The 19,812-nt window shown below is 38.1% G+C and overlaps 1 protein-coding gene across 4 annotated transcripts in view; it reads right to left on the reverse strand.

The window, feature by feature from the left end:
- LOC117400265 (arf-GAP with SH3 domain, ANK repeat and PH domain-containing protein 1-like) overlaps positions 1-19,812 on the reverse strand; it is a 311,371-nt gene that overhangs the window by 46,289 nt on the left and 245,270 nt on the right. For all 4 annotated transcript variants that reach the window (XM_059022596.1, XM_059022595.1, XM_059022593.1 and 1 more), the window contains 7 exons: positions 19,511-19,602; positions 18,484-18,670; positions 17,976-18,061; positions 17,141-17,256; positions 16,908-16,975; positions 16,120-16,227; positions 15,139-15,364 (listed from right to left, as the gene is read on the reverse strand). In XM_059022596.1, the coding sequence (XP_058878579.1) occupies positions 15,139-15,364; positions 16,120-16,227; positions 16,908-16,975; positions 17,141-17,256; positions 17,976-18,061; positions 18,484-18,670; positions 19,511-19,602 (883 nt within the window). The remainder of the gene's footprint in view (positions 1-15,138; positions 15,365-16,119; positions 16,228-16,907; positions 16,976-17,140; positions 17,257-17,975; positions 18,062-18,483; positions 18,671-19,510; positions 19,603-19,812) is intronic.

Below are 19,812 nucleotides of genomic sequence, written 5' to 3' on the forward strand. Positions count from 1 at the left end.
TCAGTCTTTCTTTTTCTTCTACCACAGTAATGGGTTGTCCATTGTTGGAATGTGAGGGGTCAAGTAAATGTAATCATTAATTTCATTATCCTCACTTGCTAAACTTTGTTTTCTTCCTTCCTCAAAGTGACTTCCAAACATTTCTATATAGTCCTGTGACAGGGTACCGAGTGCTGACGCCAGGCCAGAATGCAGGAACAAAACAAACACAAATACTGCAGTGCAAAAGGCGCGGCATGCGCCGTTTTTATTTTCAGGCACAAAAATAAAATAAAAGGTTTAACAAAAAAACACACTCTTGCTCACAGAGCGAAAATAAAACAGTTAAACAAAACAAAATCTCAAACCCAAAAATACATAAAACCGGTCAGGCTGGGCAGTAGCCTTCACTGACACAGATTTCTTTTAGTTTCGTTTTCTGTTCAGTTTACCTTGCTCTTGTTCCTCCATCCAGAACACTCACCCAGAGCAGGGAGAACTGCACGCTTATATGCAGGTGACCATCTCCCGATTAGCAACAAATTAATCACTTAATTCGGGAGATGGCCAAGGTTTTTTAAATGCAGATGGGGCTTCCCATCCACGCTATAAAACAATACAAAATACACGACTTCGCGGTCACATTTATAAATAAATAATAATAATAATAATAATAATAATAATAATGATACAACAAAACAAATTGCACAAGGAGGGGTAACCTGTTCTAAAAATAAACAAATACATTTATGGCAGGGCTTTGCCCTGCCCCGTTTTCATGTGCAGGGCTCCTCGCCTTGCCACAAGTCATTTTTCAATTTTTGACGTTTTAGTTTGTGGCTCTGCAGCAGCACTTTTTAAGGTGTCACCATCACAGCGCTGACAGGTGGCAGCAGCCTCTCTCACGTCATTCTGTAGAAACTGCATACATAACAGTGGTTACTTTTGTCAGCGGTCTTAGCACAGGTAACAACTGCTCTATTAGGTCCCAGACGTGACTTTTCAACAACAGTGACTTGTGAACTGCCGCTTTTGTGACAGTGTCATCAGTCAGGACAGCAAGTTGTTGCTCAAATAAACGTTCTAACATGAAGAACAAAGAGTTCCATCATAAGAACATAAGAACATAAGAACATAAGAAAGTTTACAAATGAGAGGAGGCCATTCAGCCCATCTTGCTCTTTTGGTTGTTAGTAGCTTATTGATCCCAGAATCTCATCAAGCAGCTTCTTGAAAGGATCCCAGGGTGTCAGCTTCAACAACATTACTGGGGAGTTGGTTCCAGACCCTCACAATTCTCTGTGTATAAAAGTGCCTCCTGTTTTCTGTTCTGAATGCCCCTTTATTATTATTATTATTATTATTATTATTATTATTTATTTATTTATTTATTTCTTAGCAGGCACCCTTATCCAGGGTGACTTACAATTGTTACAAGATATCACATTATTTTTACATACAATTGATCTAATCTCCATTTGTGACCCCTGGTCCTTGTTTCTTTTTTCAAGTCAAAGAAGTCCGCTGGGTCGACATTGTCTACACCTTTCAGAATTTTGAATGCTTGAATCAGATCACCGCGTAGTCTTCTTTGTTCAAGACTGAATAGATTCAATTCTTTTAGCCTGTCTGCATCCAACATGCCTTTTAAACCCAGGATAATTCTGGTTGCTCTTCTTTGCACTCTTTCTAGAGCAGCAATATCCTTTTTGTAACGAGCTGACCAGAACTGAACACAGTATTCTAGATGAGGTCTTACTAATGCATTGTAGAGTTTTAACATTACTTCCCTTGATTTAAATTCAACACTTCTCACAATATATCCGAGCATCTTGTTGGCCTTTTTTTTATAGCTTCCCCACATTGTCTAGATGAAGACATTTCTGAGTCAACATAAACTCCTAGGTCTTTTTCATAGATTCCTTCTTCAATTTCAGTATCTCCCATATGATATTTATAATGCACATTTCTATTGCCTGAGTGCAGTACCTTACACTTTTCTCTATTAAATGTAATTTGCCATGTGTCTGCCCAGTTCTGAATGCTGTCTAGATCATTTTACTTGTATTACTTGTATTGTAACACTTAATGTATTTGCTTACAATTGTAAGTCGCCCTGGATAAGGGCGTCTGCTAAGAAATAAATAATAATAATAATAACAATTTTGAATGACCTTTGCTGCTGCAGCAGTGTTTGCCACTCCTCTTATTTTTGTGTCATGACCATGACATATGCTTTGCAATTATCCATTGTCGATGTTGCATCCTCAAAAAAATCAAGCAGGTTAGTTAGACATGATCTCCCTTTCCTAAAACCATGCTGACTGTCTCCCAGGATACTATTACCAAATAGGTAATTTTCCATTTTGGATCTTATTATAGTTTCCATAAGTTTACATATAATAGAAGTCAGGCTTATTGGTCTGTAGTTACCTGGTTCGGTTTTGTCTCGCTTTTTGTGGATCGGTATTACATTTCCAGTCTGTCGGTACAACCCCTGTGTTAAGAGACTGTTACATGATCTTGGTTAGCGGTTTGTAAATAACTCATTTCATTTCTTTGAGTACTATTGGGAGGATCTCATCCGGCCCAGGGATTTGTTTATTTTAAGAGCTCCTAGTGCCTTTAACACTTCTGCCTCGGTTATGCTAAAGTTATTTAAAATTGGATAGGTACAGGTCGACATGTGGGGCATGTTGTCCGTTTCCTCCTTTATAAAAACCTGTGAAAAGTAATCATTTAATATATTTGCTATTTTTTTTTCTTCATCTATGATTTTGCCATTTGTATCTCTTAGACATTTAACCTCCTCTTTGAATGTTCTCTTGCTGTTATACTATTGGAAAACCATTTTGGAATTGGTTTTAGCCCCCTTAGCTATGTTCATTTCTATCTCTCTCTTGGCCTTTCTAACTTCCTTTTTGACTTGTGTTTGCAGTTCCAAGTACTCTTTCTTTGTACTTTGTTTTTGGTCCCTTTTAAACACTTGGTAAAGTGCCTTTTTTCACTGAATATTTTTTTGATTGATCTATTAAACCATTTTGGCCATTTTGTTTTAGATTTAGATTTGTCTACTTTTGGGATGTAATTGTTTTGCGCCTCTAGTACTACATTTTAAGAAAAACAGCCATCCATTTTCTGTGGATGTATGTTCTATTTTACTCCAATCTACTTCTGTTAGTCTCTGTTTCATACCTTCATTTGCTTTTCTAAAATGGTAAACCTTAGCTGTAGTCATTACTTTTGGGGTTTTAAAAATCACTTCAAATGAGACCATGTTGTGGTCTGAGTTTGCCAATGGCTCTCTGACCTCTGTTTTAGTTATTCTGTCTTCGTTATTTGAAAAGACTAAATCAAGGCATGCCTCCCCTCTAGTCGGTGCCATGACAAATTGCGTTAGGAAGCGGTCATTTGTCATTTCCTTCAATTTCATCCGTCGTGCTCCCCACCGGGGTTTCCCATTTTATATGGGGGAAGTTGAAATCCCCCATTAGTATGACTTCTCGTTTGCTACATGCATTTCTAATGTCATTGTATAACAGATTATTTTGTTTGGCGTCTGAAATTGGCAGTCTATAGCATGCGCCTAGTATTATGCCCTCTGAATTTTTGTGCATTATTCTAACCCATATTGATTCGGCATTGTTTTCTTCATCCAGATTTAACACTTGGGCTTCAAGACTATTTCTTATGTACAGCGCTACCCCTCCGCCTCTTCTGTCCTGCCTGTCTTTCCTATACAGTGTGTACCCACTAATATTATATTTGTCTCCATCACTCTCAGACAACCAACTTTCTATAACACCTATCACATCGTAGTTACTTGTTTGTGCAGTAGCTTCAAGTTCTAACATTTTGTTTCTGAGACTAATAGCATTTAGATAAATACATTTAATGGCTGTCTTACCTGAGTTGTTGCCCTTGTTTTGATGTGGTCGCCCTTCTGTTTTTTTGTTTTCTCCCCCTTCCTTTCTACTAGTTTAAATGCTTCTGAACCTCCTCAAGGATCCTTTCTCTGAGTAGATTGGTTCCCTTTTTGTTTAAGTGCAGTCCATCCCGCCTACATAGTTTGTCCTTGTTGTAGAATGTGCTCCAATGTTCAAGAAAGATGAAGCCTTCCTGTGTGCACCACGATTTCAGCCATGCATTTTGATTTTGTATTTCCAGCTGTCCGTATGCTCCTTTGCAAGGTGCCAGCAGTATCCCAGAAAATATCAGTTTTGGTCTTGTCTTTTAATTTCCTTCCAAGCCCAAAACTGTGGCATTTTCTAGGATACTGCCGGCACCTTGCAAAGGAGCATACGGACAGCTGGAAATACAAAATCAAAATGCATGGTTTTGGTCACCAGACCTGGATTACAAATTAAATCTATTTTCTGATTGGAATCGGTTTCTTCATTGTGCACCACATCACTCCTAGAGCTGTACCCAACTAACCACATTGCCACACCAGTCACATGACTTTCCTTGTGACTTTTCATTGGTTTACTAATCCTATTATGTAATGTTGCTTCTACAAAATGAACTCTCTTGTGGTTTGCAAGTCACTTTCTACAGAAGTATCTCCCTTTCTATAGTTTTCTTTGTCCCCTCAGCTTTATAACTGTTCATGGCCCTGCAGCAACATGAACAGTGTTTGCTCCAAGACTTACAGACTGAAGGTCAATGTGGCCCCCTCTCAATTTTAGGGGGACATTTTCTTCAGTGACGGGGTCAATCTGTTTTTTTTTTTCTTTTTTTTTAAAATGTAGTCGTTGCCAATTAGTTTCTTTTTTATTATTATTATTTTCTCCCCAATTTGAAATGCCCAATTATTTTTTAGGCTCAGCTCACCGCTACCACCCCTGTGCTGACTCGGGAGGGGCGAAGATGAACACACGCTGTCCTCCGAAGCTTGTGCCGTCAGCCGCCCGCTTCTTTACACACTGCGAACTCACCGTGCAGCCGCCTCAGAGCTACAGCGTCGGAGGACAACGCAGCTCTGGGCAGCTTACAGGCAAGCCCGTAGACTCCCGCCTAGACTACAGAGTTTGCTGGTGCGCGGTGAGCCGAGGACACCCTGGCCGACCTAACCCTCCCTCCCCCCGGGCAACGCTCGGCCAATTGAGCGCCGCCCTCTGGGAGCTCCCGTCCACGGTCGGCTGTGGAATAGCCTGGACTTGAACCGGCGACGTCCAGACTATGGAGCGCATCCTGCACTCTAGCGAGTGCTTTTACTGGATGCGCCATTCGGGAGCCCCCCACGGGGTCAATATGTTTGATGATTCAGAACCAACCACCATTTCTTATTTTTGTTTGTTTTAAATATGCCAACAGAGTTTACTGACCTTTTGTTTCTGAAGAACAAAAAATAAAACTGCAAAGCTGTAGACACAACCGAGGTGTCTCTACAATACTAACTGTCACTTTTGGGGGAAATATTGGGATGCTGGTGTTTCACTGAGTAGAGGGTATTCATTGTACCAAATCACATTAGAACAGGGGTTTTCAATCTTTTTAAGCAGCATACCCCTTTCCAAAAAATGTAGTCCACCACGTACACCCATCTGAGAGTCATAATAAAATGAAAACAGAAAAAAAGATCTGAACAATAACATGATACACCAAAACGCACAAGAGCATTGGAGTGTGTGATGGATACAATTATAAAAGTTACAGTATTATAACGGAAAAAATATATTATTTACTTTTGGATAAAAAAAATAGTCCCTCTAGTTTCTAGTTGTTGGAAACATCAACATCATTTTATTGTAATTACTAATTAATTAAAATCCACAGAGTCAACGAGCTAGCCTCAATCACTTAGAAATGACATTGGACTACTTATTCCGTGATAGCAAAAGGCAATCATGTATTTTTATTGATAATAAAATTACAGAAAAGAAGGCAAAGAAAAGTTCACTATCCATGCATCTCTACAGCTGACCTCATTACGAAAACATATTATTGTCATTTTTAAATTCTTGGTGACTAAAACGTACAATACTGATGCTAATTAAAAAAAATAACAATAATATTAACGCTTACCTAGTCAGTGTGATGGATGTCCCTCCCTGCTTGTTACCACACAAATCACTGATGATGGCAGGGAAATTGGAGAGCACTTCAGTCGCAAGACATTTTTGACGTTTTTAATCTGACGGTATTTCGTCTTGATCACCCTTTGCTAGTAATGTACTAGCATCGAGCCAACATCCATATTTTTCACTGGATTGAAAACTAAAAACTCTGACACCAGAGGTAACGGCTTGTCATAAAAGACTGCATGGCAATACGGTTTCTGATTGGCCATACATTTTGTATTTTGAAATGAACCAATAGTACTTAAGTTACAAAGAACTTTAATCGGGTCATTGCAAAAAAATAATATCGATTTGCAGGCACGAATGCACACAGGAAATCAAATGAAATTAAACACTAGGCTTTCAGTTTTTTAAAATATGTACTTTTTTTTTTTATCCCAAAGATGTTGATGTTGTTGATATGATAAACGCGTATATCTGTTTCAGGTACTCTGTATTTAATTTTTTTTCAAGGTTAAACGATGGCCGTTGTGACGGAAATATAATGAGTTCTGGTTGTAAATCTCCCTCTCGACCTGTGAGGGTACTAAGTAGCGAAAGGGAAAGGCTTTAGACAGGTTGTCCTGACAGTTCATTCCCTGGGTCGGGAAGTCAGTTAGCCTGGAAAAAGACGAGACTCTAGTGCGGGAATGTATTGACCTGGACGGTAAACGAGGTAGCAGCTGCAGGCAATAGAATCAGCTGCAATCGTTTACCAAGGAGTCATGCATAATCGCATAAAAGGGGCCGGAGAATTGTAAATCTTTTCCTTCGCTTTTGGTTTCGAAATAGACCTGGAAGAACCCGTGCACTGTGTTTTTAGAGTATCGTGAGTGTTTGCTTGTTTGTCTTGTCTATAATTGTTACTTGTGTGTTTGTAGACGGCTAACACGTTCCGGAGCTGTCGCTAAGAGCCAGCACTGAACCCGGAACAGCACTGCACTATTTGTCACTCTTTAAACTGTATCACCCACCACAAGCACTACAGCACGCACCCAGGAATGGTGACCGTGTTTGTATATTGTGGGAGAGATACTGTGTTTATTGTTTAGGGCTGCAATCCCTGTTACTGTTCTCCGTGTTTTACGCATCGCTGTGTATAACCAGAGTTTATTATTTGGTCATCAGACCTGGATTATAACTAAAATAAAACGTATATTTTTCCATACCGGATTACAAATCTCGGTCTGTTTATTCCTGCACTGCATCACCTCTGCACCTGTACATAATCAGCAACCACTTTGCCACACCCATACACAGAACACTAAAAATAAAATGTCAAATATACAATATGTATTTCGTGGTTTTGCTATATTTTAACATATTTTAATACTGCACATATGATATGTTTTTGAAAATGCTAATTACCAAAAACGTGACTGCACGTGCATTGTATTACATAATAATTTCCTTTATTCTGATTCTAGTGGGGTTATCTCAATGCAAAACGTATTATATACAGTGCTGTATAAAATCGCATACACTCTATATATATGTTTTTATCATGCCGTTATAGGCCTATTGGCAAAATGGCCAAGAGACAGTTGGTGCTTAACACATACTGAATTATTTTGGCCCTGAATTTTAACATTCTTTGTCATAGAAAAGACAAATTCACATATGTTATAATGTTACCGTAGGCTACTTTTTTATGTTGTTTTGTTTTAATCAATGAAGCGGTTTTCGTTTCACAAATATACTGCACTTTGTCTATAAACTGTACTGCAGTACACAGAAGTACACATTTCTCCCATTCACTTGCTAGGTCACTCCATATCTCCAAATATCAGACAGATATTTTGTCTATCAAATAGATACGTTTACAGCGGATGAATTTCACAGTATTTTTAAGCACAAATATAATAGCCTACATTTCAACAGTCACTGTCGAAGCCGATTACTTATTCTTCCAGAAGTAATGGTCGGGTGTAACACGGATACAAGGTTATATTTGCGCCGGGCCATTAACAAGCCTGTTGTCGTCCAGGCTTTACTGTGAAACTCACTGTAACCAGGGAGGTTGCGAGTGCATTCTACTTGACTGCAGAATAAAATCACTGGAGTTTGATTATGAAAACGCAAGTGTAAACAAACAAGTAAAAAAGATTAGCCTGTCGTCAGACGTCATGTTAATACAAAATACATTAATTTACTGTGTACTGGTATTGCGTCTGGTCAGGGAAGGGGGACACACAGGCGCGTTAAGAGAAATTCAGCGGGACATTTTTTATTTCAGGGGGGCACTGGCGCAATGGCTAGCGTGAACACTATATATATATATATATATATATATATATATATATATATATATATATATATACACACACACACACACACGCAGAGAGAGAGAGAGAATAATAGATGGGCTTCAGTGAGTTACAGGAAAATAATTACATATAGGGTTTATGTGACGTATGTTGTTGGTCTTAACTGATGGTGACTCCCTGTGGTTGCTTGTGTTGCCTTGCCCCTTGCACTGTTTGGAAGGGGGTGGGAAGGAATGCAGAGTTAGGATTAAATACCCTAACACTGCATTTCCCTACTTTTGTCATTTTAATATCAACCCTAACTGATGCATTAACAAAGCCTTTTGTATATTATTTCCTTTCTTTTTGAGAATATATTTATAGCTAGAAAGCCTGTATATTCTATTATAGAGCACAAAAATAAAACTGAGTACATTTGTAAACTTGATTAAACATGTCACAGGTGTAAATATGATAAATACTGACACAGGTTTATATATAATACACATGATTAGTTTTTCTTCACCTATTCACACAAAGTGTTTAGTGATATTAGTCCCACCCCCCACCCTGTGCCGGTGCTACGATATGTTGATGGAATTTTGTGAGACAGGAAGACTGCGACACGTTTAGCTTGTTCTATGTGGAACATAAACAGATTTTAGCCTTTTGGGGATGCTGTTTGTGCATTGTGGAGATTTTGTTTAGACAAAAAAGTTCCAAGCAGTAGTTACATCATATGAAATAAACTATAACATTAATATTATGGGTCAAATATATAAAAACATCTCACCATACAGTACAGACCATCGCAGATCGATGCTAGGTTTATTGTATTTTGCCAGTATTGCATGTACAGTTGTAATTTATCTATTACAATATAGTGAATTAGCAGTATAGCTATGGCCAAAAGTTTTCCATCTCCCTATATAATTAAATAATTTTGCATCACGGAGTCTAATGAAGTCTGTGGAATAATGCTATATTAACATACTAAACGACATACCGCTTTGTAGTTTTCTATACTTAACGAAAAACTGTGACATTTTGAAATCCAATATGACTTAAATACTACTGTAGTGAGAGACACAGAGCGAGCAGTAACACACAAGCACAACCACACACATTCAACAAAAAATTAACGGGTCCCTAGGTTCTTGCACCCCCTTTCCCTCCCCAAATCGATCAGTATTGTCCATGGTCTCCTGCATGACTGCCCCGCCGCTACACTATAATGCTTTTATTATTAGCCAAGGACCCTACAGCAGTTAATGGTTGTTTTTGTGGTTTTCACTGGAAAAAAATATTACAGTAGAGGAACAAAATGAGGGGTCTCTTGTCTTTCTAACCCAAATAGAGACTGAGATATCAACAATTAAAATGTAAGGGAGGTACCTCACACTGCTGCCCCAGGAAGTGCTGGGAGACAGTCAGCATGGTTTTAGGAAAGGGAGATTGTGTCTAACTAACCTGCTTGACTTTTTTGAGGATGCAACATCGACAATGGATAATTGCAAAGCATATGTCATGGTTTATTTAGATTTCCAGAAAGCTTTTGACAAAGTCCCGCATAAAAGATTAATCCTCAAACTGAACGCAGTAGGGATTCAAGGAAATGCACGCACATGGATTAGGGAGTGGTTAACATGTAGAAAACAGAAAGTACTGATTAGAGGAGAAACCTCAAAATGGAGCGAGGTAACCAGTGGTGTACCACAGGAATCAGTATTAGGTCCTCTGCTATTCCTAATCTTCATTAATGATTTAAATTCTGGTATAGTAAGCAAACTTGTTAAATTTGCAGACGACACAAAAATAGGAGGAGTGGCAGACACTGTTGAAGCAGCAAAGGTCATGTCGACCCAGGGGCCTTTTTTGACCTCAAAAAAGAAACAAGGACCAGGGGTCACAAATGGAGATTAGATCAAGGGGCATTCAGAACAGAAAATAGGAGGCACTTTTTTACACAGGGAATTGTGAGGGTCTGGAACCAACTCCCCAGTAATGTTGTTGAAGCTGACACCCTGGGATCCTTCAAAAAGCTGCTTGATGAGATTCTGGGATCAATAAGCTACTAACAACCAAACGAGCAAGATGGGCTAAATGGCCTCCTCTCGTTTGTAAACTTTCTTGTGTTCTTATGTTCTAATCCACATGTCCGAGCAGAACGAAATGGCCTACATCAAGAGATCTAACCAAAGGGACCACACATCCAAATTTTTCGTGCAAATCCATTCAACGGGGTCAAAGTTATTAAAGTACAGAAATTGGGGTTTGACATTAAACTGCCTATTCAACCCGCGTCACTATACACACACACACACATATACATATACATATATATATATATATACATATATATATATATATATATATATATATATATGGGGCAGCAGTGTGGAGTAGTGATTAGGGCTCTGGACTCTTGACCGGAGTGTCGTGGGACGCTTTCAAATCAGACTTTACATTTCGAATCTACACAAACTACTCCACATTGATAAATTTAAAAAAAATGCATATAGAATATAAATATGTAAGATTTACAGGGAAAAACAGATTAATCTCAGTTGCATAAGTATTCAACCCCTTTGCTACTGCAGCCCTAAATCATCTCAGGTGCAAATGATTTGTTTGAAAGGTCACAAAATTAGTGAAATGGTTTCAGCCTGTGTGTACTCAAAGTGGTTTAACGTAGATAATTTCCCTCAGGTATATGAAGACTTTCAAGCTGCAACTCACATAGTGATCCAACAAAGCAACCATGAAGATCAAGGAGCTTTAGAAACAAGTCAGGGATAAAGTGGTAGAGAGGCACAGAACAGGAGAAGGGTACAAGAAAATTTCGAATGCGCTGATTATCCCTCTCCGCACAGTGAAGTCCATCATTAAGAAGTGGAAGATGCATCATACCACCCAGATACTACCCAGATCAGGTCACCCTCCCAAACTGAGCAGCCGGGCAAGCAGGAAACTGGTTTGGGATGTCACTCTGAAGCCAACAATGACCTTGAGAGATCTGTAACTGAGATGGGGAGTCAGTGTTCACACATCAACAATAAGCTGGTCCCTACACAAAGATGGCCTGTATGGACGGGTGGCAAAAAAGAAGCCATTACTCAAAAAGCCTCATCTTAAAGCACGTATGGAGTTTTTGACAAAGCATGCCCAACACTGCACATCACCCAGTCAACACCATCCCAACTGTCAAACATGGTGGCAGCATCATGTTATAGGGATGCTTCTCTTCAGCAGGGACTGGGAAGCTTGTCAGGATAGAGGGGAGAATGGATGGTGCAAAGTACAGGCGAATCCTTGAGGAAAACCTGTTTGAGTCAGCCAAGACTCTGAAAATGGAGAGGAAATTCACATTTCAGCAGGACAATGTCCCGAAACACAAAGCCAAAGCCACACTGGAGTGGTTGAACAAGAAGAGAATTAATGTTCTTGAGTGGCCCAGTCAAAGTCCTGACTTGAATTCAATCGAAAATTTATGGCGAGACTGCAGTCCATCGACAATGCCCAACAAACTTATCAGAACGGAGCAATTTTCCCGTGAAGAATGGGCAAAACTGTCACCATCCTACTGTGCAAAGCTAGTAGAGATATATCCAAAAAGACTCATAGCAGTAATTGCTGCAAATGGTGCTTCTACCAAGTACTGACTTAAGGGGCTGAATACTTATGCAACTAGTAAATTTCATTTTGTACATTTTCTTTGCAAGTTTTGGTGAGTGTTCAGTTTAACCACTACAGCTTTGAATAAAAAAAGTTTGTTTGAAAAACTCTGCACACATTAGTTGTAATTCAGCAAAATGTGACATTTTTGGTAGGGGGTGAATACTTCTGCAAACCACTGTGTGTGTGTATATATGTGTATGTATGTATATACAGTGCCTTGCAAAAGTATTCAGACCCCTGACCAATTCTCTCATATTACTGAATTACAAATGGTACATTGAAATTTCGTTCTGTTTGATATTTTATTTTAAAACTCTGAAACTCAAAATCAATTATTGTAAGGTGACATTGGTTTTATGTTGGGAAATATTTTTAAGAAAAATAAATAACTGAAATATCTTGCTTGCATAAGTATTCAACCCCTGTGCTGTGGAAGCTCCCAGTTTACACCGATGAAAGAAATTGCCCTAACGAGGACACAATTACCTTACCATTGGCCTCCACCTGTGAACCATTAAAGTTGCTGTCACATTTTCTGGATAAAAACCCCACTGTTGAAGGATCATTGGCCAGGCTGTGAATCTGAAGGAAAATGAAGACAAAGAGCATTCTACAGAAGTTAGAGATAAAGTAATACAAATGCATAGATTAGGGAAAGGGTACAAAATAATATCCAAGTGTTTGGATATCCCAGTGAGCACAGTTGGATCAATAATCAGGAAGTGGAAGCTGCATCACACCACCCAGGCACTGCCAAGAAAAGGTCGTCCCTCAAAACTCAGCACTCAAACAAGAAGGAGACTTGTGAGAGAAGCCACAGAGAGGCCAACAATCACTTTGAAGGAGCTACAGAGTTCAGTGGCTGGGAGTGGAGTAATGGTGCACCAGTCAACCATATCAAGAGCTGTGCATAACACTGGCCTGTATGAGAGGGTGGCAAGAAAGAAGCCGTTATTCAAAAAGTACCATCTGAAAGCACGTCTGGAGTTTGCCAGAAAGCATGAGAGTGACCCAGCTGCGATGTGGGAAAAGGTTTTGTGGTCAGATGAGACCTAGGTAGAGCTTTTTGGCCAAAACTCAAAGCGCTATGTGTGGCGCAAACCTAACACTGCCCATGCCTCAAGACACACCATCCCTACAGTGAAGTATGGTGGTGGCAGCATCATGCTGTGGGTATGCTTCTCATCAGCAGGGACTGGGAATCTTGTTAAAATTGAAGGAAGAATGGATGGAGCATAATACAGGGAAATACTGCAAGAGAACCTGCTTCAGTCCACTAAAAAACTGAAGCTTGTGAGGAAATTCACCTTTCAGCAGGACAATGATCCCAAGCACAAGGCCAAAGCAACACTGGAGTGGCTCAAGAACAAAAAGGTGAATGTCCTACAGTGGCCCAGTCAAAGTCCTGATCTCAATCCCATTGAGAATCTGTGGCACTATTTGAAAATTGCGGTCCACAAGCGTCGTCCAACCAACCTGAACAACCTGGAGCAAATCTGCCAAGAAGAATGGGCCAAAATCACTCCGACACTGTGTGCAAAGCTGGTACATACTTACCCCAAAAGACTTAAAGCTGTTATTGCAGCAAAAGGTGGCTCTACCAAATATTAATGTGTGGGGTTGAATACTTATGCAAGAAAGATATTTCAGTTTTTTATTTTTCTTAAAAATATTTCCCAACATAAAACCAATGCACCTTACAATAATTGATTTTGAGTTTCAGAGTTTTAAAATAAAATATCAAACAGAACGAAATTTCAATGTACCATTTGTAATTCAGTAATATGAGAGAATTGGTCAGGGGTCTGAATACTTTTGCAAGGCACTGTATATACATACATACACATATATACACACACACACATACAGTATATTAAGGTACACATAGTTTGTGTTTTTTTTTTAAGTGTGCAATCTTCTGAAACTCACATTTGTTTCTGTAAAAAAGAGGTACTGTTAAATATTTAGATGGGGTCACAATATTTAAATGTTAAAAATATTTCTTTAATATAGTTAATACTATTTGAACTACAAACATAACATATTTACTTTTTAATATACTGTACATCATTCCTTCCAATTTCATATTTTTAATTTAACTTTCAAAACCTTCGATATAATAAATAATGCTTCAGCTTGTAATTTTATGATTTAACTAAATTAAAAAGAAAACAGCAACAGCATCCTTATAGTATCGAGCACAAGCAACACAATAACCCATAATAGTTCAAGATAATATTGGAGATTCCAGTTTATGTTGCTTTTTATAAATATAATGGGACATATCAGCTGTGCAAGTGCAATGCATTTTATGTTTAACAATTTGATTGGTGCAGTTAGTAGAGCACTAGAATTGGTAAAAGTTTGAAAGGTTTGATGTGTGTAACATTACATTGTGACATTATTGCTGTACAATCATTTACCACTGAATGTGAGGTATGGCAGAGTCAGTTTTCCAGTTAATGGCAGAACAGGTACTGTAAGGAAAGGTAATATGTTCTCTGAAATAACAGTGAAATGTTCAGCACTGTCCCATGTCTGCACAAATACACATGTACATTTAACAAAATTATTAACTGAACAATTGTTAGTGATTAACATCGTTAGGCAGAATTCTAAAAATATACAAAGTAAACCAATTTTGTGAAAGAGTGCTTATGTCCATTGTCACAATTGTAAGCATACTGTTTACTGGTATGCAGTAGCTACTACTATTCTTCAGTTACTAAAAACGGTATTGAGAACAACAGTACATATGCACTGATATTGGACTTCAGCAGCCAAAGCTATTAAACATCTAACATCATGTAGTTTTCTACAATGTTTTTGTAGTTTACATTTACAAAATTATTTAAAAAGCATATCTGCAACATGTCTACTTTTTCTTTTTATAAATGTATTCTACATAGTAATTTGAAACTCAGTCAATTTAAGTTCTATTTAGATGTATTCCTTAATCTGAATTTGAAAATTGCTTGACATTTCTTTGATACAGGGTGCAAGGCAACTTCAAACATTTAAAAAGTTTGCATACATTTATGTTGCAGGGTTAATTAGGCCAACTATAACACTACACCTATACTTTGCTAAAGAACAAACCATATTCAAACAACTACATGCCGCAGATGTATGTGTTTACCAGATCAAGATCAAAACCAAACCAAAAAGCATACCTTTGCCTGTATTTCTTGAAGGAAGAGGAGGGGCATCTATGACCGGGGAGGTGGGAGAGTCTGTAGCTGAGTTGTACATCTGATTTGTAAATGCTCCGTAAGACAGCCTCTGTTTGTCTCGCTGACTTCCAAAGCCTGGAAGTGCCAGTTTGTCTTGAGGAGAAAGGCTGGAGGAGTGGCAAAAACTTTGGGGTCTTGGAGATCGCTCTTTCTTTATTGGACTTGGCTTCAAGGCAAAAAACAAGCATAAGGGTCATTCTGTGTCAAATCAACCTTGTAGATTTCCTGCAAGTTACAATATCCAACAGATGGAACCAAATCGATGTGTGTATTCTTGATTTGTGAAAATCTGAATTGCGTGGGGCAAGGAGGATTCTATTTGAATTGCGTGGGGCAAGGAGGATTCTATTTGAATTGCGTGGGGCAAGGAGGATTCTATCTGAATTGCGTGGGGCAAGGAGGATTCTATTTGAATTGCGTGGGGCAAGGAGGATTCTATTTGAATTGCGTGGGGCAAGGAGGATTCTATTTGAATTGCGTGGGGCAAGGAGGATTCTATTTGAATTGCGTGGGGCAAGGAGGATTCTATTTGAATTGCGTGGGGCAAGGAGGATTCTATTTGAATTGCGTGGGGCAAGGAGGATTCTATTTGAATTGCGTGGGGCAAGGAGGATTCTATTTGAATTGCGTGGGGCAAGGAGGATTCTATTTGAATTGCGTGGGGCAAGGAGGATTCTATCTGAATTGCGTGGGGCAAGGAGGATTCTATTTGAATTGCGTGGGGCAAGGAGGATTCTATTTGAATTGCGTGGGGCAAGGAGGATTCTATCTGAATTGCGTGGGGCAAGGAGGATTCTATTTGAATTGCGTGGGGCAAGGAGGATTCTATCTGAATTGCGTGGGGCAAGGAGGATTCTATTTGAATTGCGTGGGGCAAGAAGGATTCTATTTGACAACCACTCAATTCTGTTTCTGTCTTACCTTGTCATCTAAATCATCATCGCTTTCATCGATTTCCTCCAGCCCGAGATTCCATTCATATTCTACATGAACATGTGGATTGAACTTTCCAGCAGACGCTTGGACAAGCTGAGATGATAAATAAAATAAAACACAGGTTTATTAGAACACTTTTAATGAAATACTAAATTACAGTAACTTTCTTTGGAGAATAACCTGCTGTCACTATTAAATAAGGTTATCTAGATTTAAATATAAGACTTGGGAATCAATAATGTACAATTAATGCCGGGGGGTGGGTCAAGTGACATTACATTGCTATTAACAGAGTCTATAATAATAATTTACAAACAAACTTTTGCAAAACACATCTGCAACATTCGAACAAGTAAAGCAAATTGCCTGTAAATATATATGTTTAAATACCTACAATCTGGTTATAGAAAACCATACAGTAACATTTTGAGTACAGCTGCCAAAAGCTCAACCTTAAAAAATTCTCTACACAAGTGCCACTATGTGATTTAAATTGGAACAGCATCCACTCTCCTGCTTTTTTTCTGGGCTCAAGTATAAATATTCATGTTTTTTTCCCCCTCCTTTACATGTTTAATGGTCAAATTGCTCTAGGCCATTAATTCCTGTGAATTATTAATTAGACTACTGTAATGTAACTCCTAATATGGAACAGCATAGCTGCTGGTGCAAACCATTGGTAGGAGCTGGTTGAAATAGAGCTCATACAGCTTGAGTCACAATTAAAAACATGCAGGCACATTTTCTTTTACAATAACAATTTCAGTTCTTACTGGCTCTTCCAATTGTGTATTCTTCAATCTTCTAGATATGTCTAATGCAGTCTCCCCATTCTGGTTAGCTAAAGCAGTAAGAGATGTGTTGTGATTTATTGGTGAAGACAGATGGAAACATATCTGGTTTTAATTTTAAAAGAAACAAAACAAGAAACAGAATACTGTTTATGTAAAGTGTTCCAAAGATCAGTTCATTTCTGTGTTTTGTTTTGTATAATCAGCTTACTTACTTATATCTGTAGTTGGCTTGCCTCTCAGAAGCAGCTTCAAACAATCATGTTTCTCATATATACAGCAGTAGTGTAGAGCTGTATTTCCCTTTCCAGTCTGCTTGTCTAGATTACCACTAAACATGAATACAAGAACACCTATTGTAAAAACAGTACACTTGTTTAAACAGGGCATATACTGAATATACCCGCTGAAGAGGCTACATTCAAATTGTGACGTAGTATAAAACTTGATGTACTTTTAGAATTGAGGGGCAATATTTTTATTTCGCTGTCATTTTAAACAAACATTTACCCACAGTTTACCAATAATCAATCATATTTCTAACCCTTTTTCCACACCCATGAACGCTTAAGTATGGTTCAATTCATATTACCAGATTACTTTCATAATATATCCATCAGATGGAAATTACATAACATTTCATGAAAGACACTTAAATACAAATCTAGATATTAAAATCTGACTTGGAGTGGCTGAGCAACCATAATCATTATTTACTGAGACCTAGATGCAGCTCAAGTTCTAGCACTTTTCTTGGATACTTTGAAACTGCAAGGATGTATTGTATGGGCCACACTAGGAGCAGGCACTGCTGTAAATCTGTCAAATAAATGAGAAACTAACAGCATTTAACACTTAGAACATAAGTTTATTAACAATTTGAGTTCAATGGACATATATATTTTTTCCTACAACCCTTACTTGTTATGTGATCTGTTGTTTAAAAACCTGAAACAATATTTTAAAATGCTAAACTACTGACTTCATGTCTGACATTTTGAACAAAACAACAAATGAAGATCAATGGAGAAGCCATCTGTTTGCTCTTACCTATTTTGTACAAGAAAATCAACCAGGTGAAGTGAAGTCTGGTCTGCAGTCCGCACTGAGAAATGAAGTGCTGTTTCTCCTGGCTCCTGGAAAACAAGAATTTCAAATGCAATGAGTAGATGTGCACGTATATGTGCTGTATATATGTGCTATATACAGCTTCAATGTAGAGGGGCTCAACATTGTTTTTTCTGTTCACTAATGTTGAGAAAAGCAAACAGGATACAAAGATGGCATTAGTGGCAAAGGAAATCTCTCAAACATTGTCAACTTGCAGTTCTGGAAACCTTATCAGAGGGACATCATTTACAAGTTTTGTTTGATAGACAGCCATAGACACAGATTTCCCCTATTCACAACAATTAATTATTATTGTAACATATGCTACGGGAGGCTGACGTTATTACATTTACATTGTGTACATTTAAACTGTTTGCTACCCTTCTTCAGAAATGTAAAGGCAACTGTTCATTCATTCATTCAACATTTTAGAAATCGGATGCCTCACCTGTCCAGTTTCTGGCAGTGGCTCCATCAGCTCTACCCCCTCTGCACAGACTTGTATTAGTGCAAGTAAATCTCTGGATTTAACAGCATCAAACAGCTCATTCATTTTAGCTGCTGCCGATATGCAGGTCTTCTTTGTAAACTTATGATCTACATATTTAGCATTAATAAATTCTTTACGTGCAGTCCTGGAAAAGAAAACATATACTGACTATAATCAACTGGGATAATTCAGTATTCTCTTGTATGCAAAACTGTTTTTTCTATATATTCTTTCAATATAAAAAAGTTTGTAATACTTAAAAAATAATAAAGGTAAAAGGTATGCAACATATTATGTAAACAGCGTTAGGTTATTATCATAACCCTGGTTCCCTGAAATAGAAATGTAACCATTACCCATTCAGTAATGGTTACATTTCGTACTTGAAAGGGAACTGGTGTTCCTGAATATCTTTAAGTTATACACTTTTACACTACTAAAGACACAGGTGTCGGCTTTGATTGTATCAAAAACTAAAATATACTGTGTGTGAATTTATTATTTAAATGTAAAACGAAAAGCTTCAAATGTTTTCCAATTACTGTATTTCTTCGAATTTGACAGAGATTTTAAACCGAAATGTTATTTTCAAAAATAGCTTAAATTCGAGTACAGCGATGCATGTATTAAAATCGCCAACAAAAGACGAACAAAGACATCACTGCCCGAGTACACAAACAGCAACATGACTTACTGCTGAGAAAAGACAAACAAACGTCATTGCAGATCTCGAATCCTCCCTGACAAGCAGGCAGCCTTTTTCAAAGAAGCATCATTAGCTTCCTGAGGAATTCGAAGAGAAGCTTTTACATTTTCAACGTTTCACTATTAGGCTCCGTTCTAACAAGCAGTACCAGCTTGGACAGATCAGAAATGCTGATCAGACCCCCGTATTTTTAGACATGCCAAGCAATGTCAAAGGAATACGGTAAGTCTATCTGATTGGCATTTAAAGGTAATGTACTTTTAAACTTATTTTACTCACATATCACTTGATGGAGTGGGCTTTGGTGAAGGACAAGGGAGGTTTCCTTCCATAATTTCATTAAAACTACAGTTTCCTACATTCTTGGCTAGCTGTAAAAAGAAAGACACTTCAGTATTATCTCTTTCTGACATAGCAATACAGCTCATGCTGTTACACAACATAACTGAATGCACTTCAAAAATGTATACTTTAAAATATATTGTCCAAAGGCCAAGATAATTGCACCTAATGAAATTTAAGGTAAGTAATACAATAGCAACTGCATGCTGTGGTTAAATGGGGTTAAAGGGATAATTTAT

This window comes from Acipenser ruthenus, chromosome 4 (genome assembly GCF_902713425.1).
Source record: "Acipenser ruthenus chromosome 4, fAciRut3.2 maternal haplotype, whole genome shotgun sequence".
Taxonomy (NCBI): Eukaryota; Metazoa; Chordata; class Actinopteri; order Acipenseriformes; family Acipenseridae; genus Acipenser; species Acipenser ruthenus.